The sequence below is a fragment of the Phymastichus coffea genome, unplaced genomic scaffold (assembly GCF_024137745.1).
Source record: "Phymastichus coffea isolate CEN01 unplaced genomic scaffold, Cenicafe_Pcof_1.1 PCOF00023, whole genome shotgun sequence".
Classification (NCBI taxonomy): domain Eukaryota; kingdom Metazoa; phylum Arthropoda; class Insecta; order Hymenoptera; family Eulophidae; genus Phymastichus; species Phymastichus coffea.
Genome location: NW_026706834.1, coordinates 1,101,364 through 1,126,485, shown reverse-complemented (window position 1 = coordinate 1,126,485; position 25,122 = coordinate 1,101,364). Strand labels below are relative to the sequence as shown.

The window sequence follows — 25,122 nt, the reverse complement described above, 5'->3', positions numbered from 1 at the left end:
AGAAGTTAATGTGAACTTTATGAGATATCAAAGCCATTATGAGAGTACATGCATGTGTTTGTTCTCTATAAAGCCCATACCTCACCATTCGAAGGTAGAAAGTGTCACAGTCTCCCCCCCTCCCTCAGATACGAGGGTCTTTTAAAAAGTCCGTGCAAAGTCAGAGAGATGGCGCTACTAGTGCGTATCAAGGTTATTTTCAGTTAGTGGCATATCTTGGAAGAGCACACATCAAGTTTCAGCCATATCGGTCAATTACTTTGCGTTTTACATTCGTTTCAATCAAAGAAATCGAGTGGTTGTAAAAAAATGGACGAAAAAGAATTTCGTGTATTGATTAAACATTACTTTTTCAAAGGCAAAACGCCTCAGGAGATTAAACAGAAGCTTGATAAACATTATGGTGATTGTGCACCTTCGATTAGAATGGTTTATAAGTGGTTTCAAAATTTTCGGTGTGGCTATATGAGCACAAAAGACGCTGAACGTTCTGGACGCCCTCTTGAGGTTACCACTTCAGAAATCATTGATAAAATCCATGATATGGTGATGGCTGACAGAAGAGTGAAGGTGCGTGAGATTGCTAGTACTGTAGGCATCTCGAGCGAACGGGTACATAATATTTTGCACCAACATTTGGACATGAAAAAGCTATCCGCTAGATGGGTGCCGCGATTGCTCACGATTGACCAAAAACGAGATCGTGTGAAGTGTTGCAAGAATGGTTTGCAGCTGTTCCAGCAAAATCCGCAAGACTTTAAGCGTCGTTTTATCACTGTAGATGAAACATGGATACATCACTACACTCCTGAGACCAAAGAACAGTCTAAACAATGGGTTACCAAGGGGGAATCTGTTCCGAAAAAGGCGAAGACAATTCCTTCGGCCGGGAAGGTTTTGGCGACTGTCTTTTGAGATTCGCAAGGAATAATCTTCATCGTCTATCTGGAAAAGGGTAAAACCATTACAGGCGAATATTATTCATCGTTATTGGTTCGTTTGAAAACTGAGTTGCTAGAGAAACGTTCACGATTGGCCCACAAAAAAGTTCTTTTTCACCACGACAATGCGCCAGCTCACGCCTCAGCAGTTGTGGCCGCAAAACTGATGGATTCCAACTTGTTTCTCATCCGCCCTATTCTCCAGACTTGGCTCCGTCGGTCTACTATTTGTTCCATAATATGAAAAAATGGCTGGCGGGGAAAAGATTTTATTCAAACGAGGAGGTGATTGCAGAAACGAATGCCTATTTTACAGACTTGGACAAATCCTATTATTTGAAAAGGATTAACAAACTAGAGCAGCGTTGGATGAAGTGTATAAGCCTAAAAGGAGACTATGTTGAAAAATAAAAAAGATTTATTAAAAAAAATCAAGCAGTTTTTATTTTTGCACGGACTTTTCAAATGACCCTCGTATATAGTATGATTATAGTTAATTTGTATTAAATTCAACAATATATATATAGTTTTTATTTTCCTTTTTATTGAAAAGCAATGTGTGCATTGATAACATAATGTCTTGTTAATTTTTAACTAATTTTTTAACATCACCACTAATTGGATTATATTGTACAATGCAATAGCGTAATATTATGCAGTAGGTCACAGTATCTTCAGGAAAATCGGTCCGAGTTTCAAATTCTAGGCAAACATCAACTGGTGCACTTTTTAATGTTTCATTTTGTCTGGAGCAGTCTATAACTATTAGCGGTACTTTATTAACGAAATCTTTTTTATTGAGTAACGGCTCGTTTTCTTGACCAAAATAAGCGTTTTAAAAATTAGTATACATATTACAGAGAACAGCATACTGATATTGATTGATATTCGAATTGCGATTTCCATATGGATAGCATTGTGAATTGAGGAATTGCTTCACATTACTAATATTACAATGATCAAAATTACTAGAATTAGCACTCGCTGAATTTTTACGTTTTGTTTGAAAAACTAAAATAACAAAGCGAAGCTTTTCCAATTGATTGGAAGTTTTAACACTTCAAACATGCTGTAATGTACGAAGTAATTTTGGATACTCATACATTTCTCAAGTACGATAACTCATTGTAATTACACGATCTCGTTCAATCTGATTAAGGAATTTGATTTTTTCTTTGTCCTCAACCATCACATATGGCATCAACCATTGAACCTTAATTAAAGTAATTTTTTATTTTTCTGAAGCAGCAGGATTCTCTATTGGAGTACTCAAAAGAGCATTCAAATCATCTCTTGATCTTGTGAGAATAAGTTCATGCTTGACATTGACTACACTTTTCCGATAATCTTCAGCAAAGCCCATTAACATACTGAGAAGGATAGTCACATTAAAATAACCTAGAGCATTACATATCAAAACTTCATTGTTATTACTATTCCATCCGGTATTTTCAGCGATAGAGCTTTGAGATGGATTGACTGAAAGCCAATTTTTCATGATGCTCGTTAAGCCTACATTTTACACTTAAATCAATTTCAATAGCATTCATTTCATCGTATTTCCTCGAACAAATGACAGAGGACGTTGTTGACTAATAAAGTGTTCTCCACTGGCGTAGTACCGTCAACCGACCACAAATATGAATCATACTGCGTGATGGAAGCAGAGATAAATCTTGATGTTGAATTGCTATATGGATTTCATCGCTATTATTGAAATATGATAATGAATAAGGCTGATGCGCATGAACTTCATAATGAGCTATAGACTCATCGAAAGCGACAGCTGAATGAATGTTTAGAATTCCCTCCATATTTTTATTGTTGTTTTATACAACACACTAATATGCACAATATTTTCTTCCACGATTTTTGACGACTTTTAGGCTCAAGCTTCTCAGGAATTGAATGTTCTGAGGTGTGAGTGGTCTGATAGCTCGCTGTTGACTGATCACTGTTTGACATTTTTGTCGTTTAATATAGCCTCGACTGGTCTTTATATTGTAAGTGATGCCCATTACTAAGATATTGCTTTTATATGTACTCGCATTGTAATGACTTCTCCTCGGAAGTTAACTAGGTCTCTGTCTTGAACAACTATACGAATTTAAAAATGATCAATGTTCCTTACAGCTACTGGAAGGTAAATTACGTGAGAGAGAACTTCTATAATCTTATATCCAGGTGGCACTGCTGGGAAAAATTCATATATAATATGTACTTTGCGATCGATTATGTAAGAGCCTGTAGTAATATTAAACTCTACACGTAAAGCGTTGACTTTGAGAATAGTCACAGGTAAGTCAGAACTTTGCGTTTCGTTTTCAACGAGCATGCGTCTAGTTAAGCCTAAAATTGATCCAATAGAATACTCTGGTTCAAAATGTATTTTTTGACTGTATTGAATGACACTACATAAAGTATTATTATTTGGTTTCAGGCTAAACTATATACTTTTGGGTGCTAATGCTTCTTTAAGAAAGCTTTCAATATCTTCTTAATCGTAACTACCAGTCGGTAAATTGATAGCTTCTTGACCTTCAATATAAAATTTATTATAACCAACGTCATTGCTTGGTATTGAATTAAATGTTAATAGCTGAACTAGACCAAGAACGTATTTTTTGTCTGGTATTAGTTCGATCGGTGGAAGATAATGTGTTTTGAGTACGGATGACGTTCCCGAGAGACTCAATGTCAGTGTATTCTCCATGACAGATTCATATCAAATGATAGCCATTTTTTGAATGAGTATTTTTTATACTAGTCGTCTTTTCTATAGTTTGTTCAAAAGAAATTTACGACAAAGATGGCCGCAATTGTATGTATTAAAATCTTGATATCTAATATAATTATACATGATTCTATTAACTTTGAGATAAAGCAATAGATCTATAGGCGGTTGTAGATTACCAAAACTATCAAAATACATAGTCTCATCGCCTTTCTTTAAGTTATTTCTTTTTTAAGTTTGATAGCAGCGCCGACGCGCGGCCGACGAGCGTCGTAAGGCCTATCAGCGTCCACTATTATCGCTCACTGTGTCGCATCTAATGATCGCTCGATGAATTTTAAAACGGAATCTTAAAGAAAAAATGTCAAGGAATTCAATAAAAAAAGAATTTTTAAAATAAAAGAACATTGTTTGAGATATGGGCAATTGTTTAAAAAAAATGTTAATAACTTTTGGAAACATTTATATTAAAGTATTGTTCACTTAATATTTCCAAAGTACACATTTTTATGCGTAATTTCAAAAAAAATTCGCTTCGATAACTTAAATGTTTGCGGAATTATAAATTTTTGAAAATTTTTTGTCAAAACTTTTCAATTGTTCATAACTTTTGATATAATTAATACATAAGCATTTCAAGTGTCATCCAAATACAAAAGTTGGAGCAGTTGTGTGTTTAGTATGTGGTAATTTCTATCATACAAGTGAAATAGTAGCAAAAATCAATGCAGGAAATGCAATCAAACTAATAAACAGCTCATTCATAATATGCCAGGAGCATCCAAATTTTGCACTAACATCAAACTTGCCATATGGGGACTTAAGTGAACAAGCTAGTGCTTTTATAACACAATTCAAACTTGTAAGTAGAGAACAATTAAAACAGGAAATATTAAATGAGCTTGTGCATGAAAAGCAAATTTTAAATGAAAACGATGTTAATATGGATGTAACACAGATCAGTGATTTGGATGAATTACAACAATTAAAAGCCGAAAATAACCTATTGAAAGAACTGTACAAAGATACAAAAGAAAAAAATGAATTGCTCAATGAACTACTAATTAAAGAAAAACAAAATAAAAATGCAAATACTAACATTATGAGAAAAACATATGCTGAAACAATTGCACTACCAAAACCTAAACCCAAAAGAATACCAAGACTAATAATAAAGAAAAAGAGTAATGATAACATAAACTTAGAAAATCAAGTAGCACATTACTTAATTAAAGACAAAAACATACAAACAAAAAGTGTACAAGTTAAAAATACTGACACAATAATTGTCAACTGCATGACCGAAGAAAATGTCACAGTATTAGAAAAAACTTTACAAAAAAAACTACCGGCACTTACTGTTCAAAAAGAAGAAATACGTAAACCGATAATTAAAGTAGTAGGAATTTCTAAAGCTTTCACAACAAATGTAAAAGATATAGAAACTGATATTAATGCAAGAAATTTTAGTCAATACGAAGAAAAATGCAAAGTAAACCATGTATTTACAAATGAAAAAAATAAAACAGTAACTGCAATAGTAGAAGTTCCATCTATTTTATATAAACATATAAAAAACAATAGTAACAAATTATTTATTGGTTGTCAAAACTGCAGAATCTTCGACGTCATCAATACATATCCGTGTTATAACTGCTCAGGTTTTGGCCACGGCGGCGGAAAGTGTGAAAAAGCAAAAAAAGAGCCAACGTGTTATAAATGTGCAGGCAAGCACCAAGCAAAAATGTGTAGTAGCAGCATACTCCAATGTCCAAACTGCATTTTCCACAATGAAACATATAGTAAAAACTACAACGTAAACCATAGTGCAATCGACAGCGAAATGTGTGAAGTTTTAAAAATGAAAATAAAAAGGTATATTGAAATGACAGATTATCCAATTCAACCAACTTATCAAAGATATTTTGGTAGAATAAACTTTGAAACAAACACCCGCAAGATATATAACCGTCCGAGAATAAATAACAGTTTATCGTTATCATCGTTATCTACACCAAGTCCAACAGGTAATAAAACCAGAAATACTAAATAGTTTTCTGCAATATTACAATATGGATAACAATTTATATGATATTATATTTGAAAATGAACATAAAACAGATAATATTGATGATCTAAATAAATATATATGTAAGGAAAATAATATCATTCTATGTATAAACATCAGAAGCCTAAAAAAAAATTACAATAAATTGCTAGTATTTCTGAAGAACCTCGATAAAAAACCATGTATAATAGTATGCACAGAAACATGGTATTTAGAAAATCATGAAATGTTCAATATTCCAGACTATAAAATATATTATAATGAAAGTAAAATAAACAAATCAGATGGTGTTGTTTTGTACATGAAAGAAGAAATCATCGAAATTACAGAAATTCTTGAAATAGATAAATTAAAAATAATTAACTCTAATATTACACTAGAAAACAACAAAAATTTGGTGCTGTCTGCAATTTACAGATCCCATGATTTATCTAAATCTGAATTCCTTTTGAATCTCAAAGAATTATTGAAAATAAATAAAAAATATAAAAACAATATTTTAATGGGAGACTTTAATTTTGATATATTGAGAGAAGAAATACTAGATCAAGATTTTCTACAAGTACTGCTAGAAAATGGATATTGCCCAGGTCTACATACCATAACAAGACCATCCAATATTGATATTAACAAAGGTACATGTATAGATAATTTTTTTGTTAGGCTAGAAAAAGTCAAATATAAAACTTACGTCCTCAACATACCCTTCAATGATCACTACCCAATAATGATGAGTCTAAGGAATAATTATAAATGTACACAAAAAACCCATTTCAAAATAATAAACTATTTTAAACTAAAAAATAAAGCCAAAAGAACTGTTTGGGCTGACATACAAATAATAAAAGACCCTAACCTAGTTACGAACAAATTAATAGAAAAAATACAAACATGTATCAAGGCATCATCTAAAAACAATAAACACAATAAGAATAAAATGAATCCAAGGAGTAATTGGATAACTAAAGCAATAATGATATCATGTGCACACAAAGAAAAACTTTATAATAATTGGAAAAAAGATCCCAATAATACAATAAAAAGAGAAAAATATAAAAACTATGTAGAAACTTTAAAAAAGACCATAGATCTAGCTAAAGAAAAATATGAAAAAAATCAAATCAAAACAAATCAACACAATCCACGAAAATTATGGAAAATAATCAACAACAAAATTGGGACGAAAACCAATAAAAACAATAACATAAATCATCTACTAATAGGTAATAATAAAATTACAAACTCAAACGACATTGCAGAACAAATGAATACATTTTTCAGTACAGTAGGCAAACAGATATGTGATAATATTAGACAACCAATAAATAGTAACATTACTCTACCATCTATGAACAACAACAGTATTTTTCTACATTTAACAAATAGAATAGAAGTTCAACAAACAATAAGAAAAATGGGCAACAAAAATGGAGGATCTGACGGCATCAACACTCAGGTACTAAAGATAATAATAAATCACATAAGTGATCCGTTGACCTATATCTTTAATTTATGCTTACAAAAAGAAATATGGCCTGATGAATTAAAAAGTGCTGAAATTATTCCTATCTATAAAACTAAAGAGAAGTATCTACCAACAAATTATAGACCTATATCTTTAATATCAAATATTGCCAAAATTTTTGAAAAATTAATACAAATCAGGATTACAAGTTTTTTCAACAAACATAATTTATTTTCTAATAAACAATTTGGTTTTAGAAAAGGTCTTAGCACCAAAAATGCCCTATACTACCTAACCAACTCAATATACAATCAACTAGACAAAAGTAAATCAATAGCAGCAACTTTCTTGGATCTAGCGAAAGCTTTTGACACTGTGGACCACAAAATTCTACTCAAAAAACTTTATAGATATGGAATTAGAGGAAGTGCGTATGAACTTATCAAAAGCTATCTAAGTAATAGGAAACAAAGAGTTAAAATCAATGGTGAATATAGTCAATATCAACAAGTCAACATTGGCGTACCACAAGGTACAATATTGGGACCTTTATTTTTCATAATCTATATAAATGATATGTTACAATTGCTACCAAATGATTGTGTGTCGGCTTTTGCTGATGACACGGTAATTATCGTGAAAGGCGAAACATGGCATGAAGTCGAAAGAAATATGAATTTCTACTTAAACAAAATATCCATTTGGCTAGCATTGAATAAACTGTCACTAAACATTGACAAAACAGTTTATATGGCTTTTGGAAATAACTGCAATAGCAACTCAACATATCTACATATAAATATAAAGGGTGCACCCATTCGAAAAGTTGATAATACTAAGTACCTTGGAGTGCATTTCGATAGCCATATGAGATGGGACCTGCATACAAACATGCTATACAATAGACTAAAATATCTAACTTATATTTTCCACAAATTATCTAGGATAATGAGCACAGATAATCTACGTATGATTTACTATGCACTTTTCCATAGCATAACAACCTATGGTATTATAGCATGGGGTGGAGCATACATTGGAAGACTCAAATATATACAAACTCTACAAACGCGACTATTACAAATAATAAATAAAAACAAGTTTATAAATGAAAAAAATCCACTAAACATAGATCAAACATTCACCATGGAATCTCTAGTGTATCACTATGTCAACCTGCAAGATATGTTCCTAAAGAAAAATTCCGTAACAAGGAAAAAAACTATACAGCCCCTTAAAAGAAAATTAACAATCAGCATTAAAGATAGCTATACAAGAGCTTTAGCCACCTTCAATCAACTACCTTCTCACCTCAAAACTTTAAACAGCAATATAAAAACAATAAAGGACAAAATAAAAAAATGGATCAAAGGCCATCCATACTAGATTCTAGATACAGGAATACAATGAACCACAAAATACACTGCAACAATTTACAACAAATCTATTACAAACTAAAGCAACAAGGGAACTTTGATAGTCTAAATTCAGCATTGGAAGTCCATGTGGATGAGGATAAGGATAAGTTTCTCTTGGATGTAAGGACATATTTGTGTTCACAAGGCACTTGTACACTTCATCAAAATCGTTCTCATCGTCGAATGTCTGAATATAACATGAAAAAAATGAAAGCATCAGATAACTACAGAAAAATAATTGAAACAATTGCAAATGTGATTGACATAGCATGGAACTCACAACGGATAACTATTAATACCAAAACAAAAAACGGATTCAAAGAGGGAAAAAGAAACGAAACTTACATTCTAACAAAAATAGATACAACCAACATACATTTCATTAATAAATGTGAATACTGCACATACAAACAATTAATTGGTAAAAAACATATACATTTCATAAAAGAAGAAAACAAAGAAGTTCTCAAAGAACCAAATATAGATAAAGTAAGATATAAACCCATAGAAACAGTATTTAAACAAATAGATGACATTGTAGACAACAATAGTATGCAAATAGAAACAAGTAAACCAAAAAATACATCAGGAAAACCGATTCAACAAACAAATAATATTCGAATGACCTATGGAGACATCAATTATCTTGGAAACAATAAAGCATTATTATACTTTTATAGAGGTATCAGAGGATATCAAACTTTCACTAATTCATTGCACTCACTGGAACAACAACCTAAATATAAAGATTTGATAGTCTTAGATGACATAGTATTCACAGCAACATGTAAATGCGATTCACATAAACAACATACTGAATTATTCCCTCATTATAGAGTCACGTGTGCTACAGGACTTACTTGTCCAGCTAGACTAAATACATATGAAAGAATATCATATGCAAGAAAAATGAAAGCATCAATGACGACAATCGTAACGGCCAGACAAATGTTAATCAGATATTGGAGATAGAAGAACAAAATTTAAGATATTAGTGAAGTAAGCTTTTATTGGAAGCATTCTTGCTACCAATATTAAGCCATACTTCATTTGTGAAATAGTATAATCTATTATACAAACCAACTCTTAGTTTTAAGTTTTTTGTTTTTTTCTTAATTTTCTTTAAGTGTTTAGTAGTTTTAAAATACCAGACCAGCGAACAGGTTTATCCTCTGCCGGGTTACAAATTTGTAATGTATAATTGTATAATTATTACTACTTGTTGTAATATTTTGTACTATACTCTGGTTAATAATAATAATAATAATAATAATAATTATTATTATAATGATCTAATAATCCATACTTTAATACACTACTATATAAACAATACGTAGACCAAGTTTCAAGGAAATCCGAAAACTACCCCTGAAAAGTTGATTGTCATGTCCCACTGGCAGACAAACAGATGTCAAAATATCGTGAAAACACAACACCTTCAAGGTACATGGATTACCTTTTAGCCGCTTAGCAGGTGGTCTCAAAAGTTAGACGCTCATCAGGAGGTGTTAAATGTACATTAATTACGTTTTAGCCGCTCAGCATAGGGACTTACGAGTACAGGTTTCGCGGTATCGCGATACCGCGATACCTTCACCGGGCGGCCTCTTTGTGTCCCAGAACATACACTTATCCCTTATACATTGGCGGCATTCTGTGTGTCCTAGAACATACATTGCTTATCTACTAGCCAATAATTTACTGCTTTTTCTTTATAATCAGAAGATAAACCTTCTCTGTCTTTTTTATACTGATTTGTTTGAAATTCTACAGAAGAAAAATGATATATTATATCGTCCTCGATAATTTGTGCATTAGGATATTTATATTTCTTCTGAAAATCTAACGTTTTTTCTGAAATTATTTCTACATTGTCAAATTCATTAATCGAATCTAATAAAATATTTTTTTAATTTTCTGCTGATTTTCTTGATAGATAGTTGGGCTATTAATCGGGAATTCTAAAGTTTGAAAGTATGCCAGTAATAAACTGATTACGTTTAAAGGATTGTCTCTCATCGTGAATACTGCATTAATTACTTTTGTGAATAGACTGCGTTAATGGAATGAACAATAAACATAGGAAATTTCTGACATTTACGATGAAATAAAAATTAAAAATAAATTATTTTATGAATTTAAATTTGAAAATATTGAAGAAATTATTTAACTCTCCGAATGACGTTCATCCAGTAAAGTCATGGAAATTAAACTGATTCTCATTACATGCTATCTTATTTTTACAAAAACTTGTACGGTATTTATAGAACAGATAACACATTTCGTTTGATAGTATTTTTATTTTGTTTCCTTAAGTGTTCTCAATTCTCAATCTCGACGTATAGATAAAATTTAAAAAATTAATAACATCATTTCATTTGGTTCAGTTTTGATTTTTATTTTCCACATGTTATAATAATTTTAACAATTGAAAGACCCTACTCTTTTATAAACAAACGTTTTGTCGCACTATAATATTCTACATACAACTCTCAAACAAACTAATGTTATTTCATTTCTAATCTTTATATTTTAGTTTTTAAATGAATTTGAATTATCAATACCCTATTTCATTTTATATAAAAGATTTTAAACTAATTAAAAAAACTCTATACAACAAAAATAATATTATTTTATTTAATAATTACAAGTAGACTATTATTGTGTTTATATACGTTATTATAATAATTATTCAAAATTTAGTATTTGACGACGTGCGTTCGAAAAAGTTAAAATAATATTATAATAATAATTAAATTATATTTTCAATATAATTAGTATGGCGACGAGCAGAGAGTACTGATAATTAAAAAATTTATTTAAAACCATCGCATTATCTACTCATTAGATACGAATTTTTATTATTAAGTGTTGCTTTTAAAAATACTTGCTTTTAAACGATCTTAATATTCAACTGTGACGGTAAACGTCGTATTAGCACTAACAGCCCAACCATGCGGCTGTCGGCGAGAGCAGCACCTGCCGATTGGGGCGAAATGTATTGAGGGAATTCGGCATGAGACGTAACGGAACGCGCGCGTATGAAAATGAACCAGTCGAGGATTAGTTATCGATATCTCCAGCTGCTATTAAGAAGGACCAGAGTTTTCCCCGAGTTTTCCGGAGTGCAGAGACAAAAGAAAGAAACTGTGACATAGCCTTACGTCCGGAAAGTGTGCGTGTGCCGTACGAGCCTCCTTCATCTCACTTGTTACCCGTGCGAGAGTTAATAAGGTAAGCTGGCCAGCTTAATGTCGTGATCGCAATAGAATTGTCTATAACTAATCTCTCGTACTCGACAAGAAAGGCGCATGTAATAACTCTGCGAACAATGAGCGGCAAGCGATCCGACACTGCATTCTGTTGTCGTGCGCGCGGCATGTAAACATAAACACGCGAGCCGAATACAGTGTAGCATTAAGAGGCAGTAAACGTTCTCGCTTGTGATATTAACAATATTTCCGACGTATTTATTTCATGCTAGTAGATAGTTGGTTGACAGACACCCGTTCCCTCCTGCTCTCCGGTTTTCGTGTTTGAACGTTCAGATAATCACGCGCGCTCTTCGATACGATCGCGCGCTTAAATTAAATAAACGGTATTAACCCCGTTACATGGCGCCCAACGTAAAAGAACCTAAAGCGTTTATGATTGTTATTTGAGTTAAAAGCCACAGAGTAAACATAGCCTCTCTGTTAGTTAGCTTGCGAAGGCCCGCCGCGACGATAAATTGTAAACAGTCGCTGTAAGCGCGTGCGAGTGCGACCGAACGACTCTTAGCCAAGCGTAAACACCAATAAGTTTTGAAAGTTGCCGCAAATAAATATTGTACCCGTTGGCCCGGGGAAAACTAACACCGTCAACATTCAAACAAAAGAAATTCAAATTGGTAATTTTATTTGATATCGTGTTGTCTTAACGTAATTGTAATTTTTAAATATTGTTAGCTGCGGTTATTAGTGATCACGCACATAGACGCTCGTTATAATATTTCAGATACTAACCAACACAGCCACGCTAACAAACAGTTAGTGCGCCTGACAGGCAGGATCATTATATTGCGCAATAACGAGCAAAGAGCCTTTCGGTAAATATAATAGTGAATACCCTTGGTTGAGCCTATTGTCGGCTAATAAAGTCTAAATTTTTACTTGTTTATCGATTTTTAATATAGCACTCGTACTCGCATCACGCGTGGACCAAGCGTGTAAATTTACGTTAAAATTAGCCGCATCAAAACTGACAGAGGCCCACGGGGACCACCGGCAGGACCCCCCGCCGGAAGCTCCCTTTCGGAGAGGGTGGACAGCATCAACTCAGTGGAGTTAATGCTGAAGTGAATAACCACCCGCCGAGCACGTGGTCATCTCAGCAGACAACAAACCCTTGGTCGACTACAAGGGATGTTGGTCGCATTGTCCGAGGTTGGAAACTGAAGTTTTCAGGAGAGGGCAATGCGAGTAGTGACGCCTTCCTGTCTAGGCTGGATAACTTGAGGAATGGCGCAGGACTCACAGAAGACGAGATGCTCCTAACGGTATCGGAGCTGCTCGTCGGTCCCGCCCTCACCTGGTACGAGGCGATGAAGAAGGAATGGCTCTCCTACGCTGAGTTCGAGATTGACGCAAGAGAGTGGTTTGGGACCAGCGTGCAGCAGCAACAGCGTCTAATGAGGGAGATACAGAGCCGATATCAGGGCTCCGATGAACCAGTGAATGTTTACATCGCTAACATGATGGGCCTGATGAAGCGGCTAAACCCCCAGATGACGCCTGATTGTCAATTGGACCTGCTTCACGCCAACCTCCTCCCGGACATTCAAGGTCAAGTGCGAAGGTCCGAAGTGAACTCCATACGGACCCTGAACGCGCTGGCCACGGCGGCACAGAACAGCTTACACCAGCGAAAGGTAGAACGAGTGGTACCAGACCCTCAGTCAACTCTGTACCCAGAGGTAGCGTACCACCCCCGTGCCGATGGAAACAAGAGCCGTAAGGACAAAGTGGCAGCGATGTCCAGTGATAAACCGGAGGTCAGTGACAGGTTGGACCATATGAAGAAAGTGCTCGAGAAGGTGATGCACTAGGTCGTCTACACGCCGACATCCTCGGGGGCGACACCTAGTCCGAGCCTAGAGGCAGTTGACGGCGAGAAGAAGGCTCCACCCACCGATATACTGAGCCAAGTACTGCTATCTCTCAAGGAGATATCGGAAGGGATGAAGAATAACATCGCCGGGAAAAACCTGACCTCAGAGGACCAAACTAAGAAGCCGGAAGCTCCTCGAAGACGGGAGAGAGACTTCTCTAAGCCACTCAAATACATCGAGTGTGGATTACTGGGGTACAGCAGGAAGTACTGTCCCCGATGCAATAAGAGAAACGAGGAAAGGAGTGGTTAGGTGGGGTTGATCCCACTCCTTCGTCCTCTAAACCAAACCCCGTAAACGAGATCTCGCGGCCTTCGCCAACACAGTCAGCACCGATAGTAGCGAGCGTGTTGAGCGACGAGAGCGAGAACTCCCCTGGTGACGCCAGTGATGAACGTGGCGGTAAAGTGAACGCGGCGAGAGAGGATATCGACGTTAGTAAAGCCCAAGACCCTGAACCGGCTGAGGTGGTGGCGAATGGATCGCACACGCCCTCGGGGGCGCGGGTAACGGCAGATAAACCGTCGAAGGGTAACCCTATGGAAACTCCGATCATCCGAACCGAGGTGGTTCAAACGACAAGTGACGTCACTTTACCACGCGAGAGCACAGTGGCTAGCGCTATGGTGTGCAAAGAGCAGGGCTGTGGAGCCGCCGAATCTGTTTCCCAATATTCCCCGGAACAGGAAACGCGCTGGTGGCTACCGTTGAAAATAGGAGACTTCCAAATACGGGCTCTTTATGATCCGGGAGCTTCCACCATAGCAACGGGTAGTAATACTCTGCATATAGCGTCTGTGCTAGACGTTAGGTTAGATACCACCCACGCGGGTACGGCAGGACTACCTGATGGTCGTAAGTTGACGATCGTTGGCCATGCCAGGTTGCCGTTCACCGTAGGGGAGATGACGATGCCGACGAGGGTAGCTATCCTCCCAACCCTCGTCGAGGAATGTATCCTGGGAGTGAATTTTGTCAGATTGTTTAGAGCGGTACTTGACCCCGACGACAATACGTTGCTGTTGAAGGAATCACGAGCCAAGATGAAGCTAGAGGTAGCTAGCTTAGAGGCTGGTCCGAGATTAGCTACGATCGGACTAGCCGAGGTGACAGCCTCTCAACAGGCGATATTGCAGAGGACCATTGGAGAGACCTTATCGCAGGCCCCCGTGGGCTTGGGATGCACGGCAGGCATTGAACACGAGATTCGGGTCGGTGATACGAAACCGATCAAACAGCGCTACTATCCGGTATCACACAAGGTCGAGCAAGAAATGCATAGACTGGTAAGGGAGATGTTAGACCAAGGGGTGATCGAGCTGGCGGACAGTGGCTGGTCGAGCCCAGTGGTAATGATACGCAAGAAGGATAGCTCGTATCGATTCTGTATAGACTTCAGGAAGGTCAACAAGGTCACCGAGCCAAATGCGTACCCCCTACCGTTTATGCAAGATATATTGAGGCGCTTACGAAACGCGCGCTATATCTTCACACTCGACCTCAGTAGTGCGTATCACCAAATACCACTCAAACTCGAATCTCGACCTATCACTGCCTCTACCGTGCCCGGACTGGGATATTTCCAGTTCGTGCGAATGTCATTCGGTCTTTCGTACGCCGGCGCCACCTTCCAACGGTTGATAGATAGCGTGATCGGACCCGAGCTTGGTGATTTCGCCTTCGCCTATTTGGACGATATCATCGTAGTATCGTCCAAATTTGAAGATCACCTACAACATCTTAAAACCGAGTTGGATAAGTTGTGTAGAGCTAGCCTCTCGATTAATCGAGAAAAGAGCGTTTTCTGCAAGCCTAAGGCCAAATACCTGGGTTTGTTGATTAACCGCGAGGGTATCAGGCCCAACCTTGAAAAGGTACGCTCTATCGTGGAGTACCCACGACCAGGAAACGTGCGACAGCTGCGTACCTTCCTGGGGGTTGCTTCATGGTACCGCCGATTCTTGAGTGACTTCGCCACACACGCTCAACCGTTAACGAAATTGACGGGGAAAAAAAGCGAATATGTGTGGAGATCGGACCAAGAACAAGCCTTCACTAAACTTAAGGCACTCATGATATCCGTACCATGCCTCGGGTTACCGGAACCCGACGGGCAGTATGTGCTAGAGACAGATGCTAGCGCTACGGGAATCGATGCCGTCCTCATTCAAAGAGTAGGAGACGGAGACCAGATCATCGAGTACGCTAGCAGAGTCCTTATCCCAGCGGAGCAAAATTACTCTGCCACGGAACGCGAGTGCTTGGCGGTCGTATGGGCCATACAGAAGTTCCGCCCATACATAGAGGCGTACCGATTCAACGTGGTAACGGACCATAACAGTCTGAAATAGCTGTACAATCTGAAGAACCCGATTGGACGTCTGGCCCGATGGGCCTTACAACTGCAAGTCCATACTTTCGAGATCGAGTATCGAAAGGGGGCAGACAACGTGTTGCCCGACGCATTATCACGCGCTTTTGAACCCACGAAGGCTGAGGTTGGCGCAATGGACCAACCGAAGTTAGGGGACGACACCTGGTACGCGGAACAGTTTCGGCGCGTCTAGGACCACCCGGAAGACTACCCAGACTGGAAAGTAGTTGGCAAGGTGATGTATCACCAAAAGCCGAGCTGTGACTACCAAAGAGAAGATGGGTACGAGGACGCATGGAAGCTTGTTGTACCACCGGAAGACCGCAAGGCGGTCCTGTTCGAGAACCACAACCTTGAGACTGCGGGACATTTGGGACGCGAGAAGACCTTCGCCCGCGTCGCCCAGTCCTACTATTGACCAGGGATGTACGCGGACGTCAAGGGTTACGTCCAAACGTGTCAGGTTTGTCAGCAGTGTAAGGTCGAACAACGACTGCCGCGCGGGCTCATGCAGGATCGGATGTTGTCCACGCCTTGGCAAGTGGTAGCGGGCGACATCGCCGGACCCTTTCCGAGGAGCCCTCGAGAGCACGAATACGTGTTGGTATTCATCGACTTATTCACACGATGGGTCGAGTGTATACCTATACGTAGTGCCAACAGCAAGACGATCGCGAAGAAACTCCGGAAACGAGTAATCCTGCGCTTCGGTGCGCCTAAGATTTTCCTGTCCGATAATGGCACCGAGTTCCGCAACCAGCTGGTAGACGGGTACCTGAGAGACCAAGGGATAAAATGGACCTTTACTCCGACCTATACCCCACAGGCTAACCCTACGGAAAGAGTGAACAGAACTCTAAAGACAATGATAACCTCGTACCTGCGAGGGAATCACAAGGAATGGGACCGAGCGTTACCTGAACTCGCGTTCGCGTTGAACACTGCTGTCCACAGTTCCACGGGAACCAACCCTGCCATGCTCAACTACGGCAGGCAACCGGAAACCCCAAACACCCTTCAGAGATGAATGGACGAGCTTGTAGCTCGAGAGGAATGTTTGCTCCGAATCGGATAATGGAACGAGCATATGCAGAATAACCGCTTCGTTATTCAGCAAGCTCGCGAAAGCGCTTCGGATGAGTCCCTGAGCCAGGCGAGATATTATAATGCCAAACACAGGACCCCCGGGTTTAAGGAAGGGGACTGGATATGGAAGAAGAATCGCATACTGTCCAGTGCGACGCAGGGTATTTTCGTGAAGTTAGCGCCAAAGTTCATAGGTCCTTTTATCGTCACGAAAGTACTCGGAGTCTACTCGTACCGCCTTGCCAACCAGCAGGAAGAGGTCACGGAATTAGTCCACGGCAAGGACCTCAAGCTCTACTATGGACAGGAGGACGACTTACCGGAAAATGGAACTCGGCGACGAGATGACGACGATATCTCTACCACCGAGGAAACCAAGGCGACGAGCGTCCCGCCTACTGCGAGCGATGCGATGATACGCGGAAACGGGCGCGCCGACACTATGGATAACACACTACAGATAACGCGATAACTTCGAGCCCACCTCGTCATGCCCATTCCGATCCCTCCGACAAGACCCCAAGATACACTACACCGCATCGACAGAATCCACGTATCTCCCCTCCCATTGTCGGGAAAAGGAAGAGAGGTAGACCGCCGAGAACACCGACCGTGGATGCATGAGTCACTGCGAACGAAGGACCTGGGAGATCGACGCCAAAGACCCCACCTTCAACCCCGGCGACGAAGGCTCTGGGCAGTCGAACAGGCGGCCACCTTCGATACCCGAGGAAAAGACTATGGATACTGATGTGTGGGATTGTTACAGGATGCAGATCACGCTCGAGCAATTCGAGCAGGTGGCGGCCGCCCTCATCGGGCTAGACTTGGGCCCCGCCGTAGAAGGGGTGGTTCACGCCGCCCTACACCTTCTCAACACCAAGAAGGAGGAAGAGGAGCAAGCACGGATGCGAGCTCACGAGAGCTCGTCATTCGTGCTAATAGAGGAGCTCCCCATCGAAGGGACCACCACACGCGCGTCGACGACGCCCGGAATCACGCGCGCAGAGACCGCGCCATTACCTGGACCTCCAGCGGAAGCTATCCCGCTGAAGGCCCCGCCAACCTCCGTGGGCCCCCAAACAGAGGGGGGGGGCTTCGCCGATTCGACCTGGCGCCCCAGGTTCACTAGCCAGGCATCCTCGCCTGGTGAACGAACCTGGGAAGAGATAATAGAGAGTTTGAGGGAGGTCGAGCAAGGCTGGACGACCCTCAACACCCTCCAACGAGCCGTGTATGCGGAGTATGACGCGTACACGGCTGCGAGACACCGCCCCAGTGATATGGATTACTGGAGTAAGGTGGTATCCCGCCGGCGCCAGTTCGCACAGGCGCTAAAGGAGGTGCAGCGCCGTCAGCGCCAGGCCCTTGAGAGCCCGGTCGGTGACGCACCTGTTGGCCTCTACCAGCCTCCGACCGTCGGAGCCAGACCAGCGGCTCCGCGGACCAGGTCGGAGGCCACGATGCATCGGGGCATGCAGAAGTGCGGGGTAAGCCTCGTGGTTAACGTAGACGGCAGCAACGGAGGTCAAGCAACGGGACCTATCCACATAAATCTTGTGGTGGGGTCCACGGGTGAGGACCCCACGGTCGAAAGTCCGTTGTGATCAGCCCAGAACCGGCGGGACGGGTTGCCACTGACCCCCAGAGAGCGAGGCCTCCCGCGTGGCACCCTCTCCCGCGCCCAGTAGGATAGGTGCAACGTGTGCCACTATCCCGGGGTGACCCGCACGGATCGCCCGTTGGACGAAGAAGGCCGGGAAGAACCGACGAAACCAGCCAGGTGAACGATCCCTGCCCCCGTGGGCAGGGCCACACGCACACCTGCACTAAATAAAAACTCGAAGTATCACAGAGAATATGACCTTTTATTATCCTTTCCCCTCCTCACCTCAAAAGGAACAACGCTAATAATGTTATCGTCGAGGACACCCTAGGTCCAGACTGGAAGGGGACTGTGAGGGTAAACGTCGTATTAGCACTAACAGCCCAACCATGCGGCTGCCGGCGAGGGCAGCACCTGCCGGTTGAGGCGAAATGTATTGAGGGGATTCGGCACGAGACGTAACGGAACGCGCGCGTATGAAAACGAACCAGTCGAGGATTAGTTATCGATACCTCCAGCTGCTATTAAGAAGGACCAGAGTTTTCCCCGAGTTTTCCGGAGTGCAGAGACAAAAGAAAGAAACTGTGACATAGCCTTACGTCCGGAAAGTATGCGTGCAAGTGTGCGTGCAAGTGTGCGTGACTGGAGAGTTTCGCCATCGAGGGAGAAACCGTGAACGAGAGGTATCGTCGCCCGTATATAAACATTTGCCGAAAGACTAGCGTGTGCCGTACGAGCCTCCTTCATCTCACTTGTTACCCGTGCGAGAGTTAATAAGGTAAGCTGGCCAGCTTAATGTCGTGATCGCGATAGAATTGTCTATAACTAATCTCTCGTACTCGACAAGAAAGGCGCATGAAAATAACTCTGCGAACAATGAGCGGCGAGCGATCCGACACTGCATGCTGTTGTCGTGCGCGCGATATGTAAACATAAACATGCGGGCCGAATACAGTGTAGCATTAAGAGGCAATAAACGTTCTCGCTTGTGATATTAACAATATTTCCGACGTATTTATTTCATGCTAGTAGATAGTTAGTTGACTGACACCCGTTCCCTCCTGCTCTCCGGTTTTCGTGTTTGAACGTTCAGATAATCACGCGCGCTCTTCGATACGATCGCGCGCTTAAATTAAATAAACGGTATTAACCCCGTTACACAACATATTAATTTTCATGAATAAGGGTGGCTTTACCCTCTACAAATATATTTATTAAAAAAGTAGAAAAATATAAACTTTATTTTTTTATTTTCTTTATAAACATAGAAATTCGGTTATAATTACATTATTTTTAAAGTTTTTACTGCAGAAAATGGTGTCAATTTTTCAATTTTTCGCTTATTAAAAATAGGAGTTGGAACTCCCACGAGCCAAATATACTGGTGCTGGTCTGGTAGCTCATTGAGGCACACACTAATCTGAGGCCCCTGATCTGTGGTCTTTCTAGATTACCTACTATTAAAATCTAAAATAAACTAATTAAATAAAAAAATGATCAAAAATTGAATTAACTAGAGATTAAATTAAAAAAAATACTAAGAAAGAGATTTAAAGTGGTTTCATATGGAGTTTTTTCCAATCCAGATAAATGTCCTCATTTTAGTAGAGGAAGCATGATAGTCGGATTACAGCACTAATTATAATAGTAATAAATTGAGTCATTTTGTTTTAAGAGGTAGTTTTTTAAGTAATTTTCCACGTATGCTATCTTTTCCCGAGCTCTTTTTGTTTTCAAGATTTGCTATTATATGGTTAATTTATTTACGTTTACATTATTAATTGACTATATAATTATTCTAGTTAGTTATTTTGGTATTATTAAGCATGCTTTATTCTATTTATATCGTCATACTACACGATGAGAATTTAAATAACTTTTTTATGTAAATATAGCAAAGAAAATAGCTTTTTCTATGTCTGTTCCAGCCCGTGTCATGTCGTTTGTTAGTATGGGAGGAAAAAATCTTTGATGACAATTAATTCTTTTTGTTGCTTTCCAGAGTGAATTATCTATAGTATTCGTAATAGTTAATATTTGGGGTATCAAAAAGTTAATCAGCGATAACTTCGTTCAAACACATACAATTAAAATTTTGACCACGGATTCTTGTTCCTCTTGAAAAATCATATCTAAATATGTCTTGATGCATATTTTCAATGTCAAAATCTCATTCTCAGAGCTCTCAATCACAGAAAGTTAACTTTTAGGTTTTTTAAAAAAGCTGGACAAAATAGAATATCTACGAAAAACGATAATAATTTCCTACAAACGTAAATTTTGATGACGAGTTCTTGTTTTTCTTAAAAAAAAATATCGATTTGAAAAGATTTGAAACCGCTTTGGAGCTACAGCTCTTCATGTTTACATATACTGACACCAATATAAAGTTATTTTTCGTAACTTAGTGCCGTGATTATTATTCAATAATTCTTCAAAAATAAGCTTAAGACTACAGCCAATGAATATTAATTTATGTATTTAGTTCATTTCAAACAAGACTGAAAAAATGTTCACGATAAGGGAGTACCCTGCTTTATACTACTCCACTTTGCCCAAAAGAAATATTTTCATACGTTTGATGTTAAAATCAGTAGAGTTGACGAAAATTGAAATTTAATAAATATTTAGGCAAGCTTACAAGGAGTATTAAAAGAGGATATGGTTAGATTTTATCGATACTTACCTTTACACTATTCAAACTGTTAGTGAAAAAAACGATAATGTTGTAATTGTTATAGTCAAAACAACGACAGACTTTTTGCGACCTGTAATATCGACTGAGTGTCTAGGCAGATAACCGAGATTACATTCTTAAAAGGTACTCATACAAGGGCTGTTGGTCTAGTGACGTGAAAGTATTTTAAAAAAGAAAATCATTAGGGTACCCCGCTTTGCCCGGGTATCCTCTAACTTGATTTATATAATTTTAATTTACATTATTGCCATATTTTCTTCAATTGTATTTCTTTTTTTAATTTTTCTAAAACCATTTTTGAAATAAATAAATTAGGTATTGAGTGGTTAAATAATTAGAGGTTGTACTATTAATCTCTTTATAAATATTTCACTCTATTTCACGCTCTAGGTTTAATATTTGTTTGTATGTATCCTAGTTTTGGTTGCTATATAGAGCGAACTACTTTTTGTATTATTTTTTAATTCCGAAAAATAATGTATAATTATTGAAGAATGATCTGAAGTTAATTCTAGATATTATTTGACTAATTAGCCTTTTAGAGTATAATCGTTTGACGACTATAATGTCAATTAAGACAATTAATGTTAATTACTGAGTATAGATTAGCTTATTTTGAATTTTGATTTATATTCAATATACAAACAATAAGAAAATAATTTTTTGTGTTGTCAAGTTTTTGTAAAGAAATATGCAGAAAAGATTGTCTGGCCACTAAAATATTCTCAGAAACATGAGCCAAGGACTATCTTAAAGATGTAAAGAAAATGAATAATGATTAAGCTACGTGAACATTTGAGTTTTGTTATTAAACATTGACATGTTCATTTTATTTATATTACCAAATATTCTGAAGTATTTGTTTAAGTGAGTTATGTTTGTGTTAGTATGAGCAAATCAATTAATTTTTTTAAGATTCTGTCTCTCTTGGAAATATAAAATTTTTGTAAACGTCTAAGAATATTTCAATTAAACACAGGATTATAATTGTAAATTTTTTTCCTTCGAGTATTTATATCTTATTCAATTGGCATGGTCGTTTCAACTATCATTCGTACAAGAATTATGTTTAATCAAAGTAGCTCATCAGTTATAAGAATAATATATAAAAAACGTCATTTAAGTATTTTAATCATGCCCCAATTTTGCCTATCTCTACGAATTAAATTATCCAAGAAATAAGTATTCAAAAATATGATACAGGACTTAATCGTGCCTGATTTACTTATGTAAAAAATTCAATCCATGCATAAAATACACATATCCATTGCTAAACATAATGAAAATTTTTGTACACGAGATGAATACATTTTTAAGTTGTTCCGCTTATTTTTAACGATTTCAAAAATTATTTCTTAATCGGTAATTGTAAAATATATTTATTACTTTTTACATCATTTGTACTATCTTATAAATTGTTTCCAAATTTTTATAAGCTTCTAAATTTATAAATTTATTTTTAAATGGCACAGTGGTATTTTATTTCAGATATCTTACATGAGTCAAATATTTATTAAATATTAACACCACAATCTTCAGCAAAGGAAATACCTAGGTATTATCTATACGTTACAATTTATAGTAGTCAAAATAAAATCTTTCGCATGCGTAATTATTATTATTGAATACATCAATATTTTTCTTTAATAAACCTACAATTAATTTTTATTCTCCAGTGATCAATGAAATGTTAATAACGTTCACTTAGTTTGGATCATTGTTCAATAGTATTACATTTTTAAACCATGTTCAACTAGCGATATTATTATATTAAGGTCAATCTGAATTTTTTATCGTCAACCCTTTATTACTATACTAATAAAATATTTTGTTTCGAATTGTGCGTTTTCTTATTGAAAATCATTTTCCATCACGTATTTATTAAAAATATAACTTCATTATTATTGTTTCTTTTAATTGTTTTATTCAATAAGTCATAAAATAAACATAAACTTACAGGTGTTTGATTTCCGTTGATTTCCCACGCCTGTTCTGGGTAATTCATATCCTACGTTTATTAAAATACTTTTCTTTTATATTATTTAAAAAAATCTAATATCTAAAATAGCTACACACATAATTGATCATAATTTAACTATTTTATCACAATAACCCAGTAAGATCAACTCTCTTTGAAGTTTTATCAATAAATGTGGAGACTTAGCTACCATGATAATAATCCGGGATGGGTGGAGCCTTAGGAAAACGTTTTTTTGTCAGCGGACACGCCCCTTTGCTGAGGAGTGTCAACCGGCTAGTCTGTTCCCCATTTATCATTCCTTATTTGACTTCAAATACTACGTACTTTCAATATTTCTATGATATATTGTCAGTACACACTAGTTCAATTAATTTTAGATGATTTTTTCAGTAATACTGATTGTATTTTTTAATCTGATATGTGTACAAAGGAAACATGATTTTTAGGAAAAATTCAATATGAATCATGTCTAGTTATATAATAATCTTGATAATAATATCTCATGTATACAATATAATAAAGCCTACTACTGTTTTTCTAATAAAATATTTTTTAGTCCTACTGAATCACTACGTCAATAATTACATAAAAAGGCATGTATCTATTTTACATCATTAATTACACGATTTTCTACATAATATCCTGTAACTAAATTACTGAGTATGAAAATATATAGATTGTGTACACTGAGAAAAATATTCAGTCAAAACAACGGCCCCGGGCAGTTAAATACAGTCATCGACGTCGCGCCGTTGAACGAACGTATAATCCATCGAAACAACTGACTTTCTGTTGAAACAAGAGTTTAGCTTTTGAAATAACTGATATTGTAGTTGGCTTAAAATTTTCATGGTTTTTTAAATGATTGAAGGTTAGTGCATTGATTGAACATGAAAATCAATCACAGCAATAAATTTTGATATTCAAACAACGGATTTTATGATAGATTTAAAGTACTTAATTACTATGAAGTAATTGAAGGTAAGTCCACGAATTGAATAGGAAAAATCAATCACAACAATCGAATTTTATATTCAATCAACTAAATATCGGTTGAATTAATGAGCACTCACATTAACTTATCAAATTTATTTCCAATCAAACAACCGATATAATTATTATTGAATAAATAAACTATTTTGTCCAATTAACATTCGCTTCGTTGAAAGAAACGAATATTTCTTTGTAAAGAAAGATTATTTTATTAAAACAACCCATAAAACTTTTGATGAACTTGAAGTATTTTATAATTCGATAATGCATTCTCAGCAACTTTAACATTTTGCTTGTTATCATCGCTTAATTTGTCGGCTTAGTAGAAGAAGCGTGTAATTATTTCTCTTTAAAGCTACCTAACTAATATTATGCGCACAAAACTTCGGATGCATCAATTTTTAAATAAATAGCTGAAAAAAGCGAAAAAAAAATCGTGGTTCTGTAACGGCCAGCAATGTGCGGCGACCGGCGACGGCGGCCGGCGCTGCCAGCACATGCGGCGCGGAGTTACTTTAGATTTCACGTAAACAGCAGACCGGCGAGCTGACGATCATGGCGACCAGAGTATCGGATGTATTACAAGTGATAGGATACAATGAATTAGTT

At 37.6% G+C, this 25,122-nt stretch overlaps 1 protein-coding gene across 2 annotated transcripts in view; it reads right to left on the bottom strand.

Annotated features, from left to right (window-relative positions):
• The window catches only part of LOC131675481 (pancreas transcription factor 1 subunit alpha-like), a 588,733-nt gene extending 565,083 nt beyond the window's left edge, over positions 1-23,650 (bottom strand). For both annotated transcript variants that reach the window (XR_009303055.1, XM_058954478.1), the window contains exon 1: positions 23,497-23,650. Coding sequence is in view for 1 of the 2 variants with exons in the window: in XM_058954478.1 (XP_058810461.1) it covers positions 23,497-23,544 (48 nt within the window). In the remaining variant the exon portion in view is untranslated. The remainder of the gene's footprint in view (positions 1-23,496) is intronic.
• Positions 23,651-25,122: the final 1,472 nt, after the last annotated feature.